Source organism: Lepisosteus platostomus, chromosome 14 (assembly GCF_059453375.1).
Source record: "Lepisosteus platostomus isolate fLepPlt1 chromosome 14, fLepPlt1.hap1, whole genome shotgun sequence".
NCBI lineage: Eukaryota > Metazoa > Chordata > Actinopteri > Semionotiformes > Lepisosteidae > Lepisosteus > Lepisosteus platostomus.
This window is the reverse complement of record NC_142624.1, coordinates 34,941,853-34,962,871: the sequence shown is the minus strand read 5'-3', so window position 1 is coordinate 34,962,871 and position 21,019 is coordinate 34,941,853. Positions and strand designations below refer to the sequence as shown.

At 50.4% G+C, this 21,019-nt stretch overlaps 1 protein-coding gene across 2 annotated transcripts; it reads right to left on the bottom strand.

Annotated features, from left to right (window-relative positions):
* Nucleotides 1-1,037: 1,037 nt before the first annotated feature.
* sf3b1 (splicing factor 3b, subunit 1) lies at nucleotides 1,038-20,369 on the bottom strand. Of its 2 annotated transcripts, XM_088605882.1 has the most exons (25): nucleotides 20,269-20,369; nucleotides 18,206-18,378; nucleotides 17,447-17,548; nucleotides 16,724-16,838; nucleotides 11,580-11,659; nucleotides 11,015-11,206; nucleotides 10,446-10,686; nucleotides 9,777-9,989; nucleotides 9,285-9,406; nucleotides 8,593-8,790; nucleotides 8,167-8,268; nucleotides 7,866-8,045; nucleotides 7,496-7,582; nucleotides 6,679-6,949; nucleotides 6,060-6,205; nucleotides 5,471-5,617; nucleotides 5,092-5,217; nucleotides 4,768-4,989; nucleotides 4,412-4,594; nucleotides 4,037-4,148; nucleotides 3,262-3,382; nucleotides 2,961-3,092; nucleotides 2,369-2,641; nucleotides 1,677-1,893; nucleotides 1,038-1,565 (listed from the first exon to the last, which is right to left on the bottom strand). In XM_088605882.1, exons 1-25 carry the CDS (start codon nucleotides 20,294-20,296, stop codon nucleotides 1,407-1,409), a joined length of 3,942 nt encoding a protein of 1,313 aa, XP_088462008.1. In that variant the 5' UTR covers nucleotides 20,297-20,369; the 3' UTR covers nucleotides 1,038-1,406. The 2 variants fall into 2 exon arrangements, with proteins under 2 accessions (XP_088462008.1, XP_088462009.1); XM_088605883.1 differs by lacking the exons at nucleotides 16,724-16,838; nucleotides 17,447-17,548; nucleotides 18,206-18,378; nucleotides 20,269-20,369 and adding an exon at nucleotides 12,031-16,553.
* Nucleotides 20,370-21,019: the final 650 nt, after the last annotated feature.

Here is a 21,019-nt window from a genome sequence, read left to right as displayed (position 1 = left end):
AGACCTCTTGACTCCTGGCTCCAGATCTCCGTCTGCCACCGCGCCTCACAGACCACGCAGGCCCCAGCAACTTCGTTCCAAGCCCCACCGGTGCTTCCAGAGGCTCTCTGGAATGCTGAAACCTTCCTGAGCGGCCCTGATGCACTGCTCATTCCCACCTGCTGCTGCAGACAGCTTCCTGAAGGTGCGCAGTGGGTGGCACACCAGATATAACCCCCAGGCCTGCAGGCTGCATGGGTGATGTCTTGCCTGGCCCTTTTGACAGGCAGGTTAATGGATCTGAGGACCTCACCCAGATGTTCCTTGAAGGCAGCCAAAGAATCCATGTGCAGAACAAATTTGTTCCATCAACACTCAGGTTGCCCATGACCCATTTTCACCACGGCCCCTTCACACACAGATTCCAAGCACCGGCAGCCAGCATTCCTGGAAACACGGCTGAAGGATTGCCCTCATCACGCACACCAGTGTCAACAGCGGGTCCCCTCCCGGGGTGCGATCTTCCATTCTTTACTGCAACTGCAAGCATTTACACGAAGCAGAGAACACCCCGCTTCCCTCACGTGCTCTGGCGGATTTACAGTACCACAAGCTTGTGAAACGCACAAAACTCACAATAAATGTAGGAAGGCCCCGTCCGATAAGATCCTGCACATTCCGCACCTTGCCCTAAAGGCTCTAATGGAACGTGCCGGTGGAATGTTAAAGATTCCCGGCATTCCTGAGTTCTGACCTCGCCCGATTGAGGAAAAACAACGCAGGCAGCAGACAGGAGTATTCAGGGGAAACAAGGCGATGCATTTCAAATACATTCGGGAGCACAAACTAAAGTACTTGAATGCGATTTGTAAGATAGGATGATAGCTTTTCGGGACACTGGTTCCATCACGCAGCGTAAAAAAAGGGAGAGTTTGGGCAGCAGACTCACACGACCCTGGATTCCTCCCCCATTACAACTAATCTGCTATTCGATCCCTGGCCTCATCAAAAGACTGTTAAAACTACGAGCAAATGGGGAAAAAAAACTGGACAAAATCTTTTATACACAAATGTTTATTCTGCCAAATAAAGAACATCCCATTAAGAACAAAAAAAAATGGAATATCTCAAACAGCTGATCCACAGAAAAAATAAGTCATGATCATAGAGTTTCTCACCGACGCCTTTCACAGCGGTGGTGCCTAAGCCCTCTAGTGATCCGTTAAAAAAAAAAAACTACAGGTTCTAGACCCCTTTAAATTATTTTTTTGCTTTTTTCCACTTTTTTTAAAAACGGCTCTGGGTGGCCACCACCCTGGCCAAGTGAAGGACCAATCAAATCGGACACATGGAAAGACATCGGGAATAAAAGTTGGGAATTCTGCATGGGGGGGGGGAAACAGATAGCTGGGGGCGGGGTGGGGGGGCTACAGGAAGTACTCGAGCTCGAAGCGAATGTAGGTGTTCTTCTCGTCGTTGTAGATGCGGGGGTAGTGCGCGATCAGCGCATCCTGAGAGCCGATGTAGATGGAATTGTAGATCTTCCAGTAGACGTCCCGCACCTTCCTGGCCGGGTGGAACAGACCCTTTGGGGGGAGACAGGGAGACGGTCAGTACAACAACGCCTCTACGCGGCCCCCTTTCCTCCCACCCTCTCAGCCCCGCCTCCCCCACCACCCCCCCGGCGCACGGCCTACCTGCAGGCAGTACTGCAGCATGCGGCAGGGGCCGATGGCGACGCGCAGCCCCTCCAGTGCCCCCATGACGGCCTGGATGACGTGCGGCGAGGTCTCGAACACGTTGGGCCAGACGTAGTTGAGCAGGTGGTTGAGGGAGTCCTCGCAGCCGAAGCCGTAGACGCCCAGGGACATGTGCTGCACCACGGCGCTCGCCGTCTGCCTGTGCACCAGGTCCCTGCGGGAGGAAAACGGAGCAAAGGAGAGTGAGGGGGTGAACGAGCGAGAGCCCGGGGTTTCGAACGTCAGGGAGGGAGACGCTTAAAGGGATTCGCGGTTAGCGAGAGCAGCGAGGAGTCCGAGACCAAACTGAAGATCCAGAGTTAACGCGGAGAGAATTTAAACACAGAGATGAGGGTCAACACTGATGGCTGGATTGGGAGCAGAGAGATGGAACAAACTCAGAGGGGAGGGGGTGTGAAAGTCATGGTGAAAGAGGGTGAAACTTGAGACAGAAAAAAAATCACCACTGTGCCAATGTTAATATGCAAGGCATTGAAAAGGAAGCCCCACCAACCAGTTCAATTCTGACTCAGGAAAGAGGAAATCTGTTAGTGCACTGACTCAGAGAGAGGAAGCATCGTCTGCCTCTGCGTGTTCACCACTCAGGACGCAGGAGGCACTGGGTCTGCCGGAGCCCAGCTCAGGCTCACCTGTCCATCAGTGCGTCCTCCAACAGCGGGGTGACGGCATAGATGTAGTCCTTGCCCATCTCGCCGATGTACTCAAACAGGAAGGAGAGGGACTTGAGCACGCCGTTCTGCACGTTGAGCTCGGGCACGCGGTACTCGTTCATCAGTGCCGGCAGCACCGTGAAGGGCGAGCAGGTCTCGGCCACGATGGCGATGGCCACCGTCGTGCACACGCGGTTCTGCCGCTCCTGGACCTTCAGGTTGTTCAGCAGCGTGGCCAGCACGTCGTGGGGGCTGCAGGGCGGAGAGAGACCCGTTACACCCCAGAATCATTCATCTGACAAACCCCCCCCCCCGCTGAACTTCAAGCAAAGAGCTCTGGGATCCTCCCAGAAAACAGCCAACTCGCAAAAGGCAAAATTATTTTACCCTAGGGGAAACAAAATCACATATGGAGGCACAGGGATTTTGAGAAGCCATCTGTGGTTCTGTTCTATACCAAGCGGGACACCCAACACACGAGTACAAAGTAGGGCACTATGTGAAGGGTAGAGGGCTGAATTTTGAAATGACCCTGCCCCCAGGGAGCAAAGAACAGGCCATGCACACTGACCCGATAGCCTTGGCGATGTAACCGAAGGTGTTGACAGTGGCTCGGCGGATGGCCTTCTTGTGAGCCTTCAGCAGCTCCAGCAGCTCAAAGCAGATCCTCATCCACTCCCTGGCCGACACGTACTCCGCTCCCCTGTGGACAACAGACAGGCAAGTCACCGGCGGCTCCTCAACGGGGACATTCGATGCGTCAGGAAGCGCAACGCGCCCCCACACACGCGTCTATACAGAAGCAGAACTGCATGCAGCCAGTTCCCTGATCGGCACACGCAGACCGTGCCAGCAGGCGGCGCTCTACTGACCTGTCCGCAATCCTGCCCACCAGGTCGATGCAGTTCTCCTGCACCTTCTCGTGCCGGTTCTTCAGGATGGGGGTCAGGCGGGGCAGCAGGTCTTTGATGGGAGGGGTCATCTTGTGCATTCCTGTCGAGACCAGAAGCGCATTGAACCTGGGCTGAGGGGCAGGCACACTTAGCTGCACACAGTCCTGGACAGCTGCTACACACATGGGTACAGGAGGTGGCCCTGCTTATCCACCCCTCCTAACAACTACTGTAGCTATTAATCACTGTCATACTCATACTGCCTGCAGTACTGCGATGTGTATCATGATTTTTGCATTATAACATGCAAACTGAAAAGGCACAAATTAGATTAGAATCATACACACACATTCTGCATAATACTGTGATAAAAGAAACTGCCATCAGAAGAAATATCCTAGTTTAGAGCTGTCAGAATTGCAGCTGTGAAATGAATTAGTAGAAACTGAAACCAGTGTGTTTGAATGTGGAGGGGGGCTCTAAGAATTAAAACATCTCAGGTTGAAAATGTAGAAGTTCAAGTAGAAACATATTTGGAAAAAGATGGTTAAAATGGGGGGAAAAAAAGTGTAGGATATCCACCTTGGTAACAGAACAGAGAATGATCCAGCAGACAAGGGAGATTGGGGATAATGTTATGTTTGAACATTACAACAAAGTTAAAGAAAGTGACAAAAAAGATAAGATAAGCTTATCAGCAGACTGGAAGTTCAGCTGAAGCTGTCTGGGCCTACAGGAGACGTGCAGGTCATACCAATGACGTTGACAATGGCCTTGAGTGCTCCCAAGATGCTTCCCAGGACTTCTGGGTACTCCTCTCCCAGATACTCATACAGCACTACACCAAGATGACCCATCAGCTTTTCCTGCAGAGAGGAGGAAGAGGAAAAGGGTCAGCAGGCCGTTAGGAGGAAAGATGTAACCGACGTAAGCGAGGTTTCAGCGCAGGTGAAACCGCTGCTGTGCCGAACCTGCCAGGCACCACTGCTAATTTTTAAAACAGTTTTCTTTTCTCTGCGAAGAACCTGTTTTTTTTAAAGCTGTTTGCTGACAAGAGCCCCATGAAGACTGTAGATATCACCCCCCCTCCCTCCCCCCGGGGGTCCCACTAGACCTCCTGGCCTCTCACCTCTTGGCAGGTCTTCATGACGACAGCCGTGCGGGAAATGAGATCAGCGGCCTGCTGGCGGACTTTGGCGGATTTGTTGTTGAGTCGCCAGAGGACCGTACCGCAGATCTGAGGCAGGTATGGTTTCACCCTCTTGCCCAGGGCGTTCACCACTGTGCCAAACCCGTTCAGCATCACCGAGTCCTGGAAAGAACGCGAAAGGGGGAACGGTCAGATGTCATAATAGAGGGACGATAAAAACCCCACCCAGTCCTTAAATCCAATCAATGCGACTTTCATCAAGTCTCCACCCTAGATGAGCCGAATGGCTTCCTACCCTGCATTACTCCGGCAAACCCCTCGAAACTCCCCCTCACCTCAGTGGTCTGCTCCTGGAAGGCGTAAAGGATGCCGTCGATGAGCTGCTCCTCCAGCTTGTGGTCGATGTCGGCGGCCCCCAGGTTGCCCATGATCTTCTCGATGGTCTCCATCACCATCTTGCGGTACTGCTCCGCCTCATCCTTCAGGTCGTCCACGATGCGCGAGATGATCTCTGCGGCCCCCACCTTGTTCGCCAGCTCCACCGTCGTGTCGACCAGCTGGGTGAGGGAACAAGGCCCACGGACGTTAACAACACTGCCAACACCTCTCCCCCACAGGCACACGCAGGACTAGAGAAGAGAGCGCGGGGTTGTGGGTACCTGTCTGTAGTTCCGCCTGTCCAGGGCCATCCTATGCTGCCAGAAGTGCTTGAAGAAAGGGGGCAGGATCTCCGTCTTGATGTAGTTAGCCTCCACACCATCTGTGCCACAGCACTGCTTCACCACCTGCGGACAAACAGGAGAAGGTCAACCTGGGACCTAAGAACTCCGAAGTGCCCGTAGGCCTCTCCGACATTCTGCTGGGAAAACACTGGGATTAGGAGACGCAGGAGTCACGCAGGCCAGCCCTGTGGATGTGCTCAATTAATAAGACACAGGAGGTAACCTTACAGCAGACAGGTCTCACGTCCTGATAGACACCGCTTCGCACGGATGCGATACTTCACTTCAGACCACAGCGCCGGTGCCTCTTGCTTACCTTGAGCACAATCTTTTTCATCTCTTCGTCGGGGGACTGGAACTCTCGAATGAGGATCAGCATGACCTCACGGGTGTAGTAATTGGCGTACTCGGCATCCATCAGAGGGATGAGGTATCCAATAGCCTTCAGGAAAGCAGCCAGACCCTGGGGACAGAAAGTCAAGCCTGAGGTTTCTCCGCCTCAACTACTGACATCGGCTCTGCTCTTTAAGAACTTGAGATGCAATATTTTAACCCGAGCAACCTTGCACAACACGGAATATTAAAGTCTGCACCAAAACAAAACGTTGTTAGTTCTCCCTGCCATTCTCTGTATTACACTCAGGGTAACAATCCAAACAGGTGGGGATGGAACTGGAATGCTAAGCTAGCAAACATAATGCGTTTAAAGACCACTTATTGTGATTTCTGTGTAACACTTCACACTAACAGCACACACACACACAACAGTAGTATGTATACAAAACAGTACCAATATATAATAGACTAAAGGCAATGGAAAAGAGGTTTCAGTATAGATATGCACATTAAGAGCCCCCCCTCCACAGAAATGAGAAAAGCCCTTTTTCTCCACAGATCGCCTTTACCTTGCCTCTGTGCTGTCGGATGCCCTTCCACAGGGGCTTGAGCACGGAGTCGAAGGACTCGATGCCGTAGGGGGTGGCGGCCTCAGCCAGAGCCGCGATGGCCAGGGCGCTGATGGTGCGCACTTTCTGCTGCTCGTCTACCAGACCTGCGGCACACAGAGCACACGGACCACACCATCACAACACGGCCGCTGACCGCCATCTAAAAGGCACGTCTCAAACCTGCACACCGGGGCCATGTTTTTTTAGAGACAACGATAAGAACGGTTACAAACGAGAGGAGGCCACCCCCCCCCATGGTAGTTAGGAGACAATTTATTCTGAGTATGCCGTCCTCGACAACATGCCTGGGAACTTATACAATTTTCTCAAACCTTTTGGTAGAGGAGGGCATCCTGTTCTCTGAAGCACGCGTCCCAGTAATTTCCACTTGTGCCCTCTGAATCGTGTTCAACTGCTCATCCTGGTGAGCTTTCTTCGCTGTTCAAGAAGCCCACTGGACCGCCACTCTCAATGCTTGCATTAGATTATGCCCACTCTTAACCTCTGCTCTTCCCCTCCCGACTGGTTTATCTTCCGTGTTAATCAGAGAAGCGAGAGCCCCGAGCCACACACTCACCGTGCTCAATGATCTCCACCAAGCTGCGCAGATGGGGCAGGATGGCACAGCCCATGAGGATGGCGATCTGCTGCACGATCTTGATGCCGGTGTGCCTCGCCTGCCACGACTTCTTGCTCTTGCAGACAGCCTTGAGGAAAGGCAGGAGGGAGGGGATGCCGAGCGCCGAGGCCACGACGGCGAAGGCGCGGGCTGTGGTGTTTCTCACGTACTCGTCCATGTTGTCGATGTCGGGGCGCATGGTGGAGATCATCGTCGCCAGCCCAGCTGCCTGCAGGGGGCAGACAAGAACAGAGCCTCCTCACTTTTTGAACACTTGCAAAAAAAATAAATAAATAAAAGACTCCATGGCGCACTAGCATATAGTCACTATCCTCTGGAAATGGTGGCAGTCTGGCCCCTTCAGTCAAACTAACAATTCTTGTTTTCCGTGTACCAGTGGATGGACTGAAAAGCAGCAACTAGAAAATGCTATATACTCCACACAGGCCATTTTAATTCACCCTTATTCCATAGGACTCCAGTGTATATCCCAAGGTACAAAAATTAGGAACAACTGATGATGATGTTATCCGGTCAGTCGGATCCGACTCTCGGCGATTCTATATATATATATCTATCTCTCGCCACGCTTTCTGGTCTTGGACTTTCCCTTTCAGATGTTCTATGCCTAAGCCAGTGTCCGTTTTGATGGCGTTGAGCCACCATTTTCCCCCTCAGCACCTCATACCAAGAAAAAGTTAAATGTTTTTAAAAAACGATGTTCCACGCCACAGTGGGATCAACACCCCTAGACTGCAGCAGCAGGGACACTCACCTTCGCCAAGTTGGAGATGATTTCCCTGCCCTCCACTCTGGCATAGTAATCTTCATCAATCAGCAAGGGCTCAATCACCACCAGGATCTAAGACCGCAAAAAGCATCACGTCACACACAGCATCACAGCACGTGCTCTGCCAAGCAGTCAAGATTTTTTTTTTAGAAGAAAAACATTTAACCTAGATTTTTTGTTTGAACAAAACGTCACAGAATTACTAATAAAGAAACACCGATTGAACTTCATATAGTTGATCACATTCAAAATAACATTTCATTTGGAGCACAGAGTTGAGGAAATCAAAATAGGAAAACCTGGCAGAAGCTACTAGGCTTGCTTGCCAGAACTCACCCGCACAGCTCAGACTAACCTTGTGCACATAAGGTCTGACCAGGTCATCCAGCTTGTAGAGGATTCTGTCAATGACCTTAACCAGCAGGTGGCGCTCCTGGTCCTCCAGTGTAGGGGACATGAGCAAAGGCAGGATCTGATTGAACAGAGGCCCAGCGCCAAACTCCCGTGCCTTGTCTGTGATCTGACGTAGCGCTGCCTATGGAGAGACAGAAACACATTTAGAACAGACATGAAGTGACATTTGGCAAAAGCCAAGCAAAAAAAGCGCTACATGGAGAGGGGCGTAGTGTGTGGGATGAACACAGGGAAACACTTACCTTTCTCATGGGAGGGGTGCCATTTTTGATCTTCAGCAAGAGCTTCATGATCTTTCGCTCTTTCTGCTCCTCGGGGCTTAGAGTTGACTCATCTACCTCCACCTGAAATACAGAAGAGACAGTCAGTCACCTCGTGGCTCTTACTGCCAGCACCATAGAAACCCTTTCTCTCCCGTTTCACGGGAATAATTTAAAATCATTTTCACCAGTCACTGGTCACCTGTCTTCATCTCATATCAGATCATTTATCTTTTGCAAGCTTAGCTGGTTAATGCAAACACCGGCAGCCTTCACAAGCACTTCTGAACACTGCAGTCCTGTGAAAACCAGACACTACTGAGCTTTCCCCAATTTATCATCTTTATCCTATCCCACATCCCCATTCTGAGAAATCCATGATCCCATAATCCCCACCGCCCTGCTCACCAGCAGCTTGTCGAAGTACTGGATGTCGTCGGGCTTGAGGAAGGGCAGGTTTCCGGACGGCTGGTCGTTGACCGCCTTCATGCTGCGGTCCTCGGTCTGCATGTGGAAGCCCGTCATGCCCCCGATGGGCGTGGGCGTGGCGGTCAGCTTGCGGGCTGGCGTGCGGATCGGGACGTACCCCGCCGGGGGGGGCAGCACCTGGCCAAGGGGAGGAGAGAAACTATTTAAAAAAAACGCCCTTCACGTACACTTCCCGTGGGAGAGGAATGGTCAACAGGCAAAGGCCGTGCGACTAAAGTTTGCAATCTGCCGAACGGGATGGTTCCACGTTTGTTTAATGGAATGGGAAAGGTTTAAAAAGAAAACTAAAAAAAAGTCATGGCAGCTTATTCAGATTTAAGTGCTCATTTAAGTACTGAACTACCCATAAGAACCATCAAACACATATCTATCAAGTAGGTAGCTGCCTTTACTTATGTCTCAAGCTACAAAGGAACAAGTAAGTTTATTCCATGTTGAAAAGAAGAGAACATTTCAGCTGTGGAGCCTTCTTCAGATGTAGCCTTTAGGTCCACAGCCGAAATGTCTCTCTTCTTTTCAGCATGAAACAAACCTTTACTTGTTCCTACCCATCAGAAACACCCTGTAAAGGTGAAGGGTTGCGTCTCCGAGCTGTGCAGACTAAGATGTACCTTGTAGCCCTCTGGGAACATTGCGTCCAGCTCCTCATCCGTGAGGGGCCTGTTCCTCTCGTCGATCTCCCTCTCCCAGCGCCAAGCCTGCAGCTGTTCCGGCGTCATGCTCATCAGGTGACCTGTGGCAGGGCAGGCAAGCAGCTCAAACAGCAGCACACAGTGACCGAGCACTACGGACTTCCGTGCAGCCTAAAAGGCTGGCAAACCGATTTTTTTTTCGGCTAATCAGGGCCTTGAATAATGACAGGCAGAAAACCATGGCCGAGGGTAAGGGTTTAAAGAACTTCAGAAAAGTACATTCACAGGATTCAAGCGATCAGCCTAACTGGGTGTTGGGAGACATTACGAAAATCACTACATTGGATATTTTATGTTTAAAATCTTTGTTATTCAAAGCTAAATCTAATTTTTGACGCTACAAGCTTTTGAGAAGTGGTACAATGGCTCCATGCACAGGCACAGAAGGGGTTCGGGGCTCAGGCGGCCTACCTGGTGTAGGGGTGGCCATGTTCATGGCAGGCGTCCCAATGGGGGTCTTTCCCGGGGTGAGCAGGGGCGTGGAGGAGCCCATCTGGCTGGCAGGCGTCTCATCCCAGCGCGACTTCCTCTTGCTGGCCCCCGGGGTTGGCGTCTCCCCCACGGAGTCGCCCCCTCGGTCGGTGCGGGGGGTCTCAGCCCAGCCGCTGCCGTGGCCCGGGGTCTCTGCGCCGGAGAGAATAAAGGGATACTGTAGGAAGAGCGGCACAGCAGCTAACAGTGTTCCGAGACCGAAATGAGAGGGAGAAGGGGGAGGAGTCCGGAGGTCATGCAGCAGGAATGCACGCGGCGCTTCTAATGTTACTCGGTCTCATTAAAAGTTAGAAACGACGGATCTAAAATCAGAATATAATAGAATAAGAACAGCAAAGACTAGCGACAACTCAATGAGCACTTTGCAAACAATGTGCCTAATACAGCAAAGAGTAATAGCAGTGACCAGACTGAACCTACGTCCCGCTGAACTGAAGGTAATGTTAGCTAAAACAGCATGCATTGAGACAATAGCTTACTCCAGAGTCAATACAGAGCTTCACACTACAGAAGAGCAATTCTATCAAAAGAACACTTCTGAAAGTCACACTTTCAGCTGCTAGACGTTAAGTCCCCCCGAGCGCTGACCTCTCTCGGTCTTCGGCGTCTCATCCCAGCGGTTTTTGCGCACACTAGAGGAGGCCCCTCCGTGGCCCGGCGTGGCGTGCCCTGGCGTGTCTCCGCGGCCCGGCGTGGCGGCTCCCGCGGGCGTGTGGCTTGGCGTGGGCTCCCACATGCGCGTGCTGGGCGTGGCGCCAGGAGTCTCGCTGCCCCGGGCCCGGCCGGGGGTCTCGTCCCAGCGGCTCTGAGACGGAGTGTGCCCTGGAGTCTGGGACAGAAAGAGACAGCTCCGTCACCTCTGGACAAGCCACACTCTTGTCCAACATACAGACTTCCACACAAGCTCCCTACAGATGTGACAACCACCACAAAGAGCCTTTAATCACGCACTAATCTGAAAACATAATTCACCACATCTGTCAGTCTGCAAAAGCCACCCTATTTCACCCGAGTACCCCTTCAGCCAGTCTTGCTATGCCTGCGGCATTCTGCTACAAAGATTTATTCTGGCTTGACTGTGATCTCTCACTCGGCCCTGGCATCAGGCGCGCGCTCTGGAGAGAGACCGGCGCCCGTCCCCCAGCGCCCGTGCGTACCTCAGAGGCGGTGTCCGCTTGGTCCCAGCTGGAGGCCTTCTTCGGCGTGGTGCTGGCGCTGCCGGGCGTCTGGTCAGCCGTCTGATCCCAGCGGCGCTTGCGCTTGGCGGCAGCCTGAGACGCCGCAGAGCCGTTCACGGCTTTCAGGTCCCCCGACTTGGCTTTCTCTGCCAGCTGCTGGCGGATCTCTTTCTACAGCGGGCACAGGAACACAGAGAACACAGCTCAAGAGCAAGCCCTGCTCACGAAAGCCCGCCATGCCTCGCTTATAAGTGTAAGAACAGATTGCCGTCGTTGGCTTATCTTTCCAACGTTGTCTCCTACAATTTCATTTACTTATCAAAAATATGACCAAGACAAAAGACTCATATAAAGTAGACTTCTATATAAAGTGAAACTGAATTGCAGCGTTCGGAATTCAATCCCCAAAGTCCCAGACTGACGGTATTAATAGCGGTGTATTGGGAACGTCAAGTGGAGTTGTGCTGGCCAGGCTTGGGCAGCGTGGGATTGCACAATGGCCTCCCACCCCACCTGGCCCACAGGCGCAGAAGGGGCCGCCTACCTCCTCCTTCGTGAGGTGCTGCTCTCTCATGACGTCCATGTAGGTTCGTGCCTGCAGCTTGGGGTCGGGCGTTTTGCCTCCTGTGGGTGAAAAGAGCAGCAACAGGACACAAAGAGGTGAGGGAGACAGGACCCGTAATGCCACTAAAATGCACAACACACACGAGCATGAGTATTCACAAGAATAATCAGCTGCTAACCTAACTTTTCAGCAGTCCATTTTTACTTTTTTTAAAAAAAAATTACTTTTGCAAACAAAGCGGATTAGCTTTTTAAATAATATTGCATATCAAAGACCTAAATACATAAATACAAACATTTTAAAGGCATAAGACTTGTCATAACATATTGCAGATACAACAAAAATGCTGACAATTATAAGAGGAGATAAGGAGAGGATATAGCCATCACTGAAGCTGGGGGTCCTGGGCTGTGCTCTCCAGAATACGTACACTTTCTGTGCCAGGGTCCTTCTGCAGTGTCAGACTTCAACCGGCAGAAAAGAAGCCTAGAAAATTTATCTCTTTACCATTAGTAACACTTTGGAAAGGGTTTGAACTCAAACACACAGCATACCACCTGTTATGTAACTTTTGAAACAATTTTAAACCCTCCTTGCACTTAACCACAACCATACCTAGTTTATTTTAGCCTAGCTTCAAATTCAAAATCTAATGAGAAACTGAAAGTCCATTTTTGTTTCCATATTCCAATCTAGCTACAGCTATACTCAAACTGCACTCCGGGCCTTTTTTTCTTTTGTGGAGAAGGACACAAAAATTACGGCTCATGCTTATAAGTTGTCCGATTGTCTGAAAATGACGAATCGTGCAAAGACAAATGCTAAAAATCGGTCCCAAGTAAAGGAGATGGGTTTGAATATGGAAAAGTCAGAGCAGACAAACCGAAGGTTACAGTTATCCATCTGACAACCTTAGGAAACCTACAGCCCTGAAAAGCCAGAGGCTGGTCTTTAAAGGAGCTGCCCTAACAGCCAAAAAGTGGGACGGCAGGGGTGCGAGAGGAGACGGAAAGCACCCTGTGTGAACCACTGCGACCAGAGCAGACCAACATCTGCTGCTCGAGGGACGACTCTCCTTTTACACCAATGGAGCCTGAAGAAAAAAAAAAACTTTTCCATCTATAAGCGAAGCAAGAGAAACGGTCGGGTGTCAAAAGGCTGGAATGACACATTCCATAACCCCGGCGTACAAAATACGCAGAGACAGCGCTGTGTGGCGCTGCATGTCAGCCACAGATGTGCAGAAACACAGCCGCCTCTCTGGAATAGCCTGCCAGCAGACCGAGAGATCTCCCCTTTTCTCAAACTCCATTGCTGAGACTGTACCGAGTACGACAAGCTCAGCTACTGCGCAGCCGAAGTGCTAGACAAGAGCTCACTCCAATTTTATCCACCTTTGTGAGGCGGCAGAAAATGGGTTCTTCATTTATCCTGCCAGCAAACTATTCACTTCACATCCTCCAGGGTGAAATTCGGGCTTTTTAGATCCCGAGTTTAATGTTGGAAAAATATGAGTCCCAGACTTGTCCTTAAGTGGTTCACACAGGATGCCATACATCACCAATTACTAACAAAAGGTAATAAAAAGGTTGCAAAAAAGTTAAGCTAACATTAGGTCTTTGAAGTTTTTTTTAAACCCTTAAACACTCTTGAAATTTAAAAGAGATGAACTATTACCATTTTTATGATCAAACAGCTGAAGGGACTTATCTGCGTCTGCTGAATGAGTATATACACACTATCGCCCCACCATGATGGACCATGTTAACCTTGGTAGTTGTAGGAGAATACAGAGAAGTTGTGGCTAAGGAGGTATAGGATCCCCTGTCATGCCAAGTCAGTGAGCCCACGGGCCCTGACAAACTAAGAACACTCCCTTGGGGGCAAAATCTTTTTGTGTTCACCATAACCTACACAGGATGTGTTGCGCTGCACTCATAAGAATGCAGACAGGACTGGCATAGCAGTACTGCTGTAGGAGAGAAATTAAGGACAGTTAGTATGGGCCTGTGGAATTGTAGTACACAGTTTTATAATTTCTTTACACAACAGTTTTTTTGCTTGTATGACAAAGACAGAAGTCCATTATAAGCTACATGCAGGCTTAGTAATTTAACCCTACCCCAAAGTTAAAAAGCAGCTACCCCCTCCTGCTGCTGTTTACTGATCTAGAACTGTAGCCTTTAGGCTGCAGGAGAACATGAATAGACTGGCTGTTTCTTGAATAAAAAAAATGAAAATACCTCCACTGTGTTAAAGAGGAATGCACATGGAACTTCTGATGTTACTTAGTCTCATTAAAAGTTAGAAATGATGGCTCTAGCATAAGCTATAGGCCATTACAACAGAAGGGCTGCTGAATTTTCGTATAGTACATACTATACAAGATTGCTGAAACACCACCCATTCAAACTATTGGTACAGTAATTATAACTACAGTGGAGGCACTCATATGCTACCACACCTCTTAAGCCCTTTTCACACTGGCAACCGGACCCAGGTCACAGCATGGTTCTAGCTGTCTGGGTCACCCTGACCCAGTTTGGAAAAGAGCTGACCCAGCTCATCAGCAACCCACCTCAGCAAGCAGGATGGCGGCAGGCTCACAGTTAAAACCTGCTTTCCCCATTCGCTATTTATGATTTTGAATTTATTTTACAAAGCCTGACACCAACAGGTGCGACTATTATACACCCTAGCTGAAATGTCACTTTCTGTCGCTCCCCTCTCCATTCACTGCGTTTCCTACAACAGCAAGCTCCACACAGTTGGTAGGCATCCCCCCCCCAGAATTCTCTTTTAAAAGACATGACACCAAACAACACAAATGAAAAACTAAAAAGAAAATTATATTTGAGCTAGAAAACCTATAATTCTAGAAATGTTAGATTAAACCTCTCTTGCTCACATTACACTGGTGTGCCCTTATCAGAGAATGCATGGTTCTCAGTTGCACTTCTGTGGCAATATACCAATGGGTTTTTATATAAACTTCCAAATCCTTCTGTGTACAATGTTTATCACAAAGCACAGTGACGTATAATTCCTTCAGAGCCCCACTTTTAACACCTGGGGTAGCAATTCAGTTTGAAGACATCAACGTGAGAGTCTAAGGTTAAAAAAAAACTGTTCCAATAGGCTGATCCTCCTTGATTGACCTTTAAGTTGAGAGCGGCCTAACTGAACCACATGAAACCATGTCTCAACCCGGGGCTGAGTCTGGCCCAAGCAGAGTCTGCTACTCAGTGTGAAAGGGGCTGAAGTGTGCTTAACAGACAGCTTAGAAATGCAAGCTGCATGCAAAGGTCTGGAAACAGGAGCCGTGCAGTTCTGCAGCAGTCTGAAGGCTATACCCAGACACAAAAGTGGACTGGAAACCCCACATCGTGAACCTGTACACCTCTCACTTCCTTCAATCCTAAGTTTGAGGCTCCCTTTACTCTGTAGTGGTGCCATTTGTGCTACTGATGTAAGGTAAAACATGTGAGATACCCCGAAGATGTCTGCAGCAAGAGATCTCCCAAGGCCTCAGTCACAGCTGGGTGAATAGCTCTGTGCAACATGGTGAGAACTCTGTCTCCACTAAGACTATCTTTATTGACTGACTGAATGGGACACTGGGACAAACTGACTATGCAAACACTTCATTCATCTGTGTAATGCAGCTACTTTGCTCTCTGCCAACGTTTTGACAGTTTATGTATCCTGCAGTTACGGTAACACACTACTTACTGGCTTAGAACTCTGCACCAGGTCTGTCAACCAAGTCTTGGCTTTCAGATTCCTGAGCAAGCAGGTTCCATCCCAGTCTTATTAAACCGAGAAAAACTGCACTGTTCTGAACTATACCATTCCATATGGACAGCTTCAGACGGAATCTAAAAAGCTAGCATTTCCCAGGACACTATATCACTCTGAATACTCACAATCCTCTCACCTTAAGTGGAAAAAAGAGCACATTGCTGATGGCAGACTTGGCCTGCTACAAGTTTTTAAACCAGATGCGTGTCAAAGTCTTAACTGTTCTTGTCATCTGCCTTAAAGTAAATCAGAACTTCATTAGGGGTTATTAGTAGAACTCCTGTCATATCACCCTGCACCACCTGACTCCAGTCTGTGTGTCTGAAGTAAGAGTCTAGTGTCAGATCTGTGCTGCGCTACATTTCTGTGCTTCCACCTGCTGCTGTTTTCAATCCCTCCCCCTCGTCCCAAAGAGTCTGGAGCCAACCGGGAGTAATGTACCATACTGACCCCCCTTGCAGCGAACGCCGCAGACCTCGACCAAGACCAGGAAGAAAAGGTGGATCTCGCCACCAACTTTCCAAATCAAAATAGTTGGAAGGCTCACACTGAAATAACCCAGCTGCTGCACACATACTGATCTGGGCAGTGGGCAATATAGTGCCAAATACCCACAGCGGCGCCAGCAAATTTCTGCAGGGACAACTAGGCTGAACATGCTTTTAATCACTGGGGAGCCAAGACTAGGCAGGGGGCATCACCACAGCACGGGGGGGCTGGAGCTGCATGCTGCAAAGGTGGGTAAATTATTCCCTGAAGGTGACTGCAGAAACCTTAGGCGATTCACAAACCCACTTCATTACCAACGTTACAATTTAAAGGTACACAGCTTTTAAAACAAAAAAAAAAGACCTAGAAAATCTTTACTTTGTGGCACATTTTGCACACCAGAAAAAGGCCATTAACCCTTCGAAACACACTCCATGGCAACCCAAATCACATGGCGTTGGTATGAACGCTCGATTGTCTGCCTCTCAAACCCATTTCAACTGCTGTGGCCAAGGGGCCCTTGTTCATCGTCTCAGGACCTCGGGGCAAGCCGGATTAAGAGAGAGCGCAGCGCAGGCTGCACCACAGAGCCCCCGAGAAAGGCCGTACCCAACAAGGCAGAATTAGCAGAATGCCTTGCCGCGGATTTGTGGGGCAGCGTCACAGGATTTGCAAGGAGAAATCTTTTGTCCGGCAAGTTGGGCTGCAGGGTGGTGCTCGAAGGGCTAAAGCCCAAGCAGGCTGGACTGGCGTGTTTATCCCTGACATGGGAGGACTGGGAAGGGGCAAGGGGACCTGAGGGGAGCGGGATGGCGGCGAGGCATGGAATTTACCGTCTGCGAAGGGGTCGAGCCGCTCGGGAGAAATGATCATCTGGCGGCGGCGAGCTTTATACTCGTCCTCCCTCTCGGCGATCTTCTGGGGCCTGTGCTCCGCAAAGGGGTCATACTGGGGGGCAAAGGGAGAGGCGGTCACTGGGAGAACACGCAGCAAGACACCCCCCCGAGGCACGAGGAGCAGGAGAAAGCAACAAACAGAACATCTGCATCACCCTCCAGCCCACAGCTGGCTCCCCGCTGAAGCTCACTACGTGCGAGCCAGGTCAGGACCTGGATGGGAGACCTCCTGGAAGAGGCGTTAGTGGGGCCAGCAGGGGGGCCTCACCCTGAGATCTGTGTGGGTCCTAATACTCCAGTATAGTCACAGGGACACTATACTGTAAAAAGGCACCATCCTTAAAATGGGACATGTAACCCAGGTCCTGAGTCTCTGCGGTCACGAAAAACCCCAGGGTGTTACTCTGCCATCCTGGCCAAATTTCCCCCAGGCCTTTACCAATCATGGCCTCCTCATAATCCCCCTCTCTGAACTGGCTCCATCACTCTGCTCTCCTCCCCACTGAGAGCTGGTGTGTGGGGAGAGTACTGGAGCATCATCCAGGAGGGGCTACACACTGGTGGCGCTTTGAGTAGTGTGCAGAATAAGTATATTACCGTTATTAACAACACGAAGCTAAATAAAACGGGGGGTGACAGCGAGCCACCGGAGGTACGGACCTGTTCTGCAGACTGGGGGATGTCGTTGAGCAGGGCCACGGGAGCATGGTACCCCGGCTTCTTCTGTCCCAGCAGGCTGGTGGAGGAGTCTTCCTCGTCATCCTGCGACCAACACAGAAAAAGCAACAACCTCATCAGTCCGGCTCTGCGGCAGCCCGCCTCGAGAGGAGACATGACACCACCTCCAGCGCCGACTTAAACATCAAACAGGTACGCAAAGGAACAAGGAAAGGTTTCCTCCACGCTGGAAAGGGGAGAAGAAACGGCGGTGAAGGCCTTCTTCGGGGGATAAAGAAGGATGGTCCAGTTTCTTTTCTTCTCTCTTCAGCATGGAATAAACTTGTCCTTGTTTGTTTGCAGCCTATGCAGCTCCCTGCTTGAATTAAACCCAACGGGTATGTACACTTTCACAAATCTTACACGGAAACACGAGAGAGTCTGCAGAAACACTGCAGGGCCACGCTACACACAAATCACAGGGCACTTTGCGTCTTGCTGTTCTAAAAAAAAAAAGGCATCGGACTAGTAACCGATGACCGTCAAAATACCTGAAAACGTAAAGAGATCCTGGGAAAGCACACACAACTGAACGGATAGGGAGGAGCATCAGACCTTGGACGACTTGAACTGTTAAAGATCGTGCACCGGCCCTTCATTCACGCATCGCGAGTTAGCCTCGCGAAGCAGAAAGTCACGATCGCCATTTCTCCCCACAATAATAAACGCCGGGTTCCCTCTTTAAAAAAAAAAACAACTCACATCCTCGTGCTCGTTGGCGGCGATGGAGGTGACGTAGCCAGTGAAGCGACTGTCGCTGCCGCCGTAGATTTCCTGGTCGTAGTAGCCAGTGGAGTCCAGGCCCACGCCCCTCTCGCCCTCCTCCAGCAGGGCCGCCTTCATGCCCTGGATCTCCAGGATCTGCGCCTCGATGTCTGAGGCAGGCAGGCAGGGGTGGGGGGGGGGGAGAGTGAGGGAGAGTTGTGAAAGCAGAGAGGAAGAACCGGATCATCAGAAAGAGCACCGATGAGGGGAGGCCACTTCGCCCCTGGCCATTGCCCACCCCAGCAACAGAACAACAGAAACATCCCATCCTGACCCCTCCCTCCCCTTAAAAAAAAATCAAACTTTTTTAGCAAAAACCCATGCACACAAGGCAAAATATGCGAGCTCCACACAGATGGGTGCCCCCATCTCAGAATCAGATCCCAAATCACGAGGCACTAATGTCCCTCCCACAACATCACAGTGCCACCACACCAACGGGGCGCTGAGCAAAGAGACTTCGCTTCACTTCATATTTCAATCTCTCAGCACATCACACCCCAGCAAAGGCTCTGATCCCAACAATCGCACCTTAACAACTGAGCCTTGAATGTGCATCGGGAATAAAGAATGGTCATTGAAGCGCAGATTTCAGAACACACCGAGAGCGGATATCAAGTCGTAACACCCACTGACACTTGTACGACAACATACGCAACGCCTGTTTTGTACTTCATGCTTGCTACCATGTTCTCAATAACATTTACAAAAAATAAATTTACACGACCAAGGCCTTCTGACAGAAAAGACCTTTGCACATGCCACTGAAGGGGCTCAAGATGGAAGATCACAGTGGTGTTTAAGCGTCTAGTGGCGTGCAGTACAGAAGGAGGTCACTGCCCAGGAAGAACAGGAGACGCTCCAGGGTCAAGACTTCCCCAATACAGATGTAACGGTACAAGCTCTTAGCAGAGCATCAGCAATTAACAAGACAAGGTAAGGGAGGCTTCCCGCGGAGCTGGGCTAGCTCTGCCTCGAGTTTAAGCGCGACTCGTAGGACCGGCTGGACTGTGGCTCTCCAGGCCCAGCGCTGGCCACTCCTGCCCGCACCTGCGCGGAGACCGCGGTGCAAAACCACCCGATTCCCATCTGAACCGGATACCAGACCGCAGCCTGTTTCACGCCAACTATTTCGAAGGGGGGGGCGGCGGTTCAGGGAATCGGGTGAATTTAACCCGAGAGCCGGACTGTTAGCTCTGGCAACGCTGCGTCAGGGACCGAGGACTTGGAAGTTTCAAACTAGCAGCCTAGACCAGCCTCGTTGTTGAAATGAACGACATGTTGCCCCCCCTGGGGCCATCGACAATTAAGATACTTCACGGGCAAATTTAGTACCATTCACAAATGCACCGAGAGGCGAGCCCGCATGAGCATGACTTTGGTCGCAGCTTGTGCACAGCTGAGTGGCCCTGGCTGGCGTAAACACTAACACGCCATTTTTATTCAGCCGGCGCTCGCTGCACCGCGCGTCTGATGCCAACAAACAACCCCCACGCCTCTCGAGGGGCGATTACACGAATGCCCTCCGTTAAAAGACGGCTGGAACGGATGAGCTCGCCTGAGCATCTGCTGTTCTTTCTGTCTTACGAAACGATGCCACATGTCCGACGGGCATCTCAATGCGCATTTTGGAATCGTAGGGCTACCTACCGAGAACGCGCATCACGCAGTTCCCAATCAACTCTTTATACATTCGCGTGCAGCTACGGATATTTAGTCTAAAATTACGCAGGTTTTCGTTTTGGACAGGTTAAAAAACAGCGTCGTTTGAAATCATAAACTCCCTGCGGAGGCGAGTCTGCGGGCGCCATTATCTCTCTCTCGGTTCACACAGCGATCACACTGCGCGGCCGGCTCCCCTCACACTCGACAAAAAAAAAACACCTAAACCTGCTACACATAACCCGACTCTGCTTTCGCAGGGTGCATTAGGATCTTTACCCATCCATATGAACGATTTACAGCGATTTACTTTGAGGATTTCCTCTTATTCTCCTTACCTTCGTGTGTTTTGGCGATCTTCGCCATTTTCGTAAATCCGAGAGTCTGTCCGGAAGGCCAAGCTCGAGCAACTTCCGCTCTCGCTCTAAAGGAGAGGTTTATGCGCCTGCGCAGCAGGGAGGAGGGGTAGGAGGGGCTTAAGACGAAGAGCTTTCGCGCTTTGGGTGCAAGACGCCACCTTGTGGTGTCCTGCTGTATCGCCGGGGTTCAATCTGTTAATTGAATAACAACGATGTTGATGTTCAGATCAAAGATGATCAGAGAAGACCGGCGCTCAAGCTCCACCAAAGAGATATTACATAATTAAACAGAAATGTGTATGTTCTAATTCATAATTAAACATAATGAACAGGTTTTTGAACCAGGACATAATAAACTAACCAGGCTCACACCCGGAGGCTGGATACATTGCAGAGCTAAATAACGAGTCTTTGTCCGTACCCCGATTGGTCTCGTGAATAGGGTAGTGAGAACCCGAACTTTTGTTTTCTCTTGAGTTATCGAACCTAAGCCCTCATCTGAACATCGCATCTGGTTCACAATAATTCACTGAGCATTAAACTGTGTGTAATCACTTACTGGGTCATTAATTAATAATTAATAATAATTGCTTACACTTATATAGCGCTCCACTCAAAGCGCTTTACAGGTAATGGGGATCCCCTCCACCACCACTAATGTGCAGCCCCACCTGGATGATGCGACGGCAGCCATAGTGCGCCAGAACGCTCACCACACATCAGATATCAG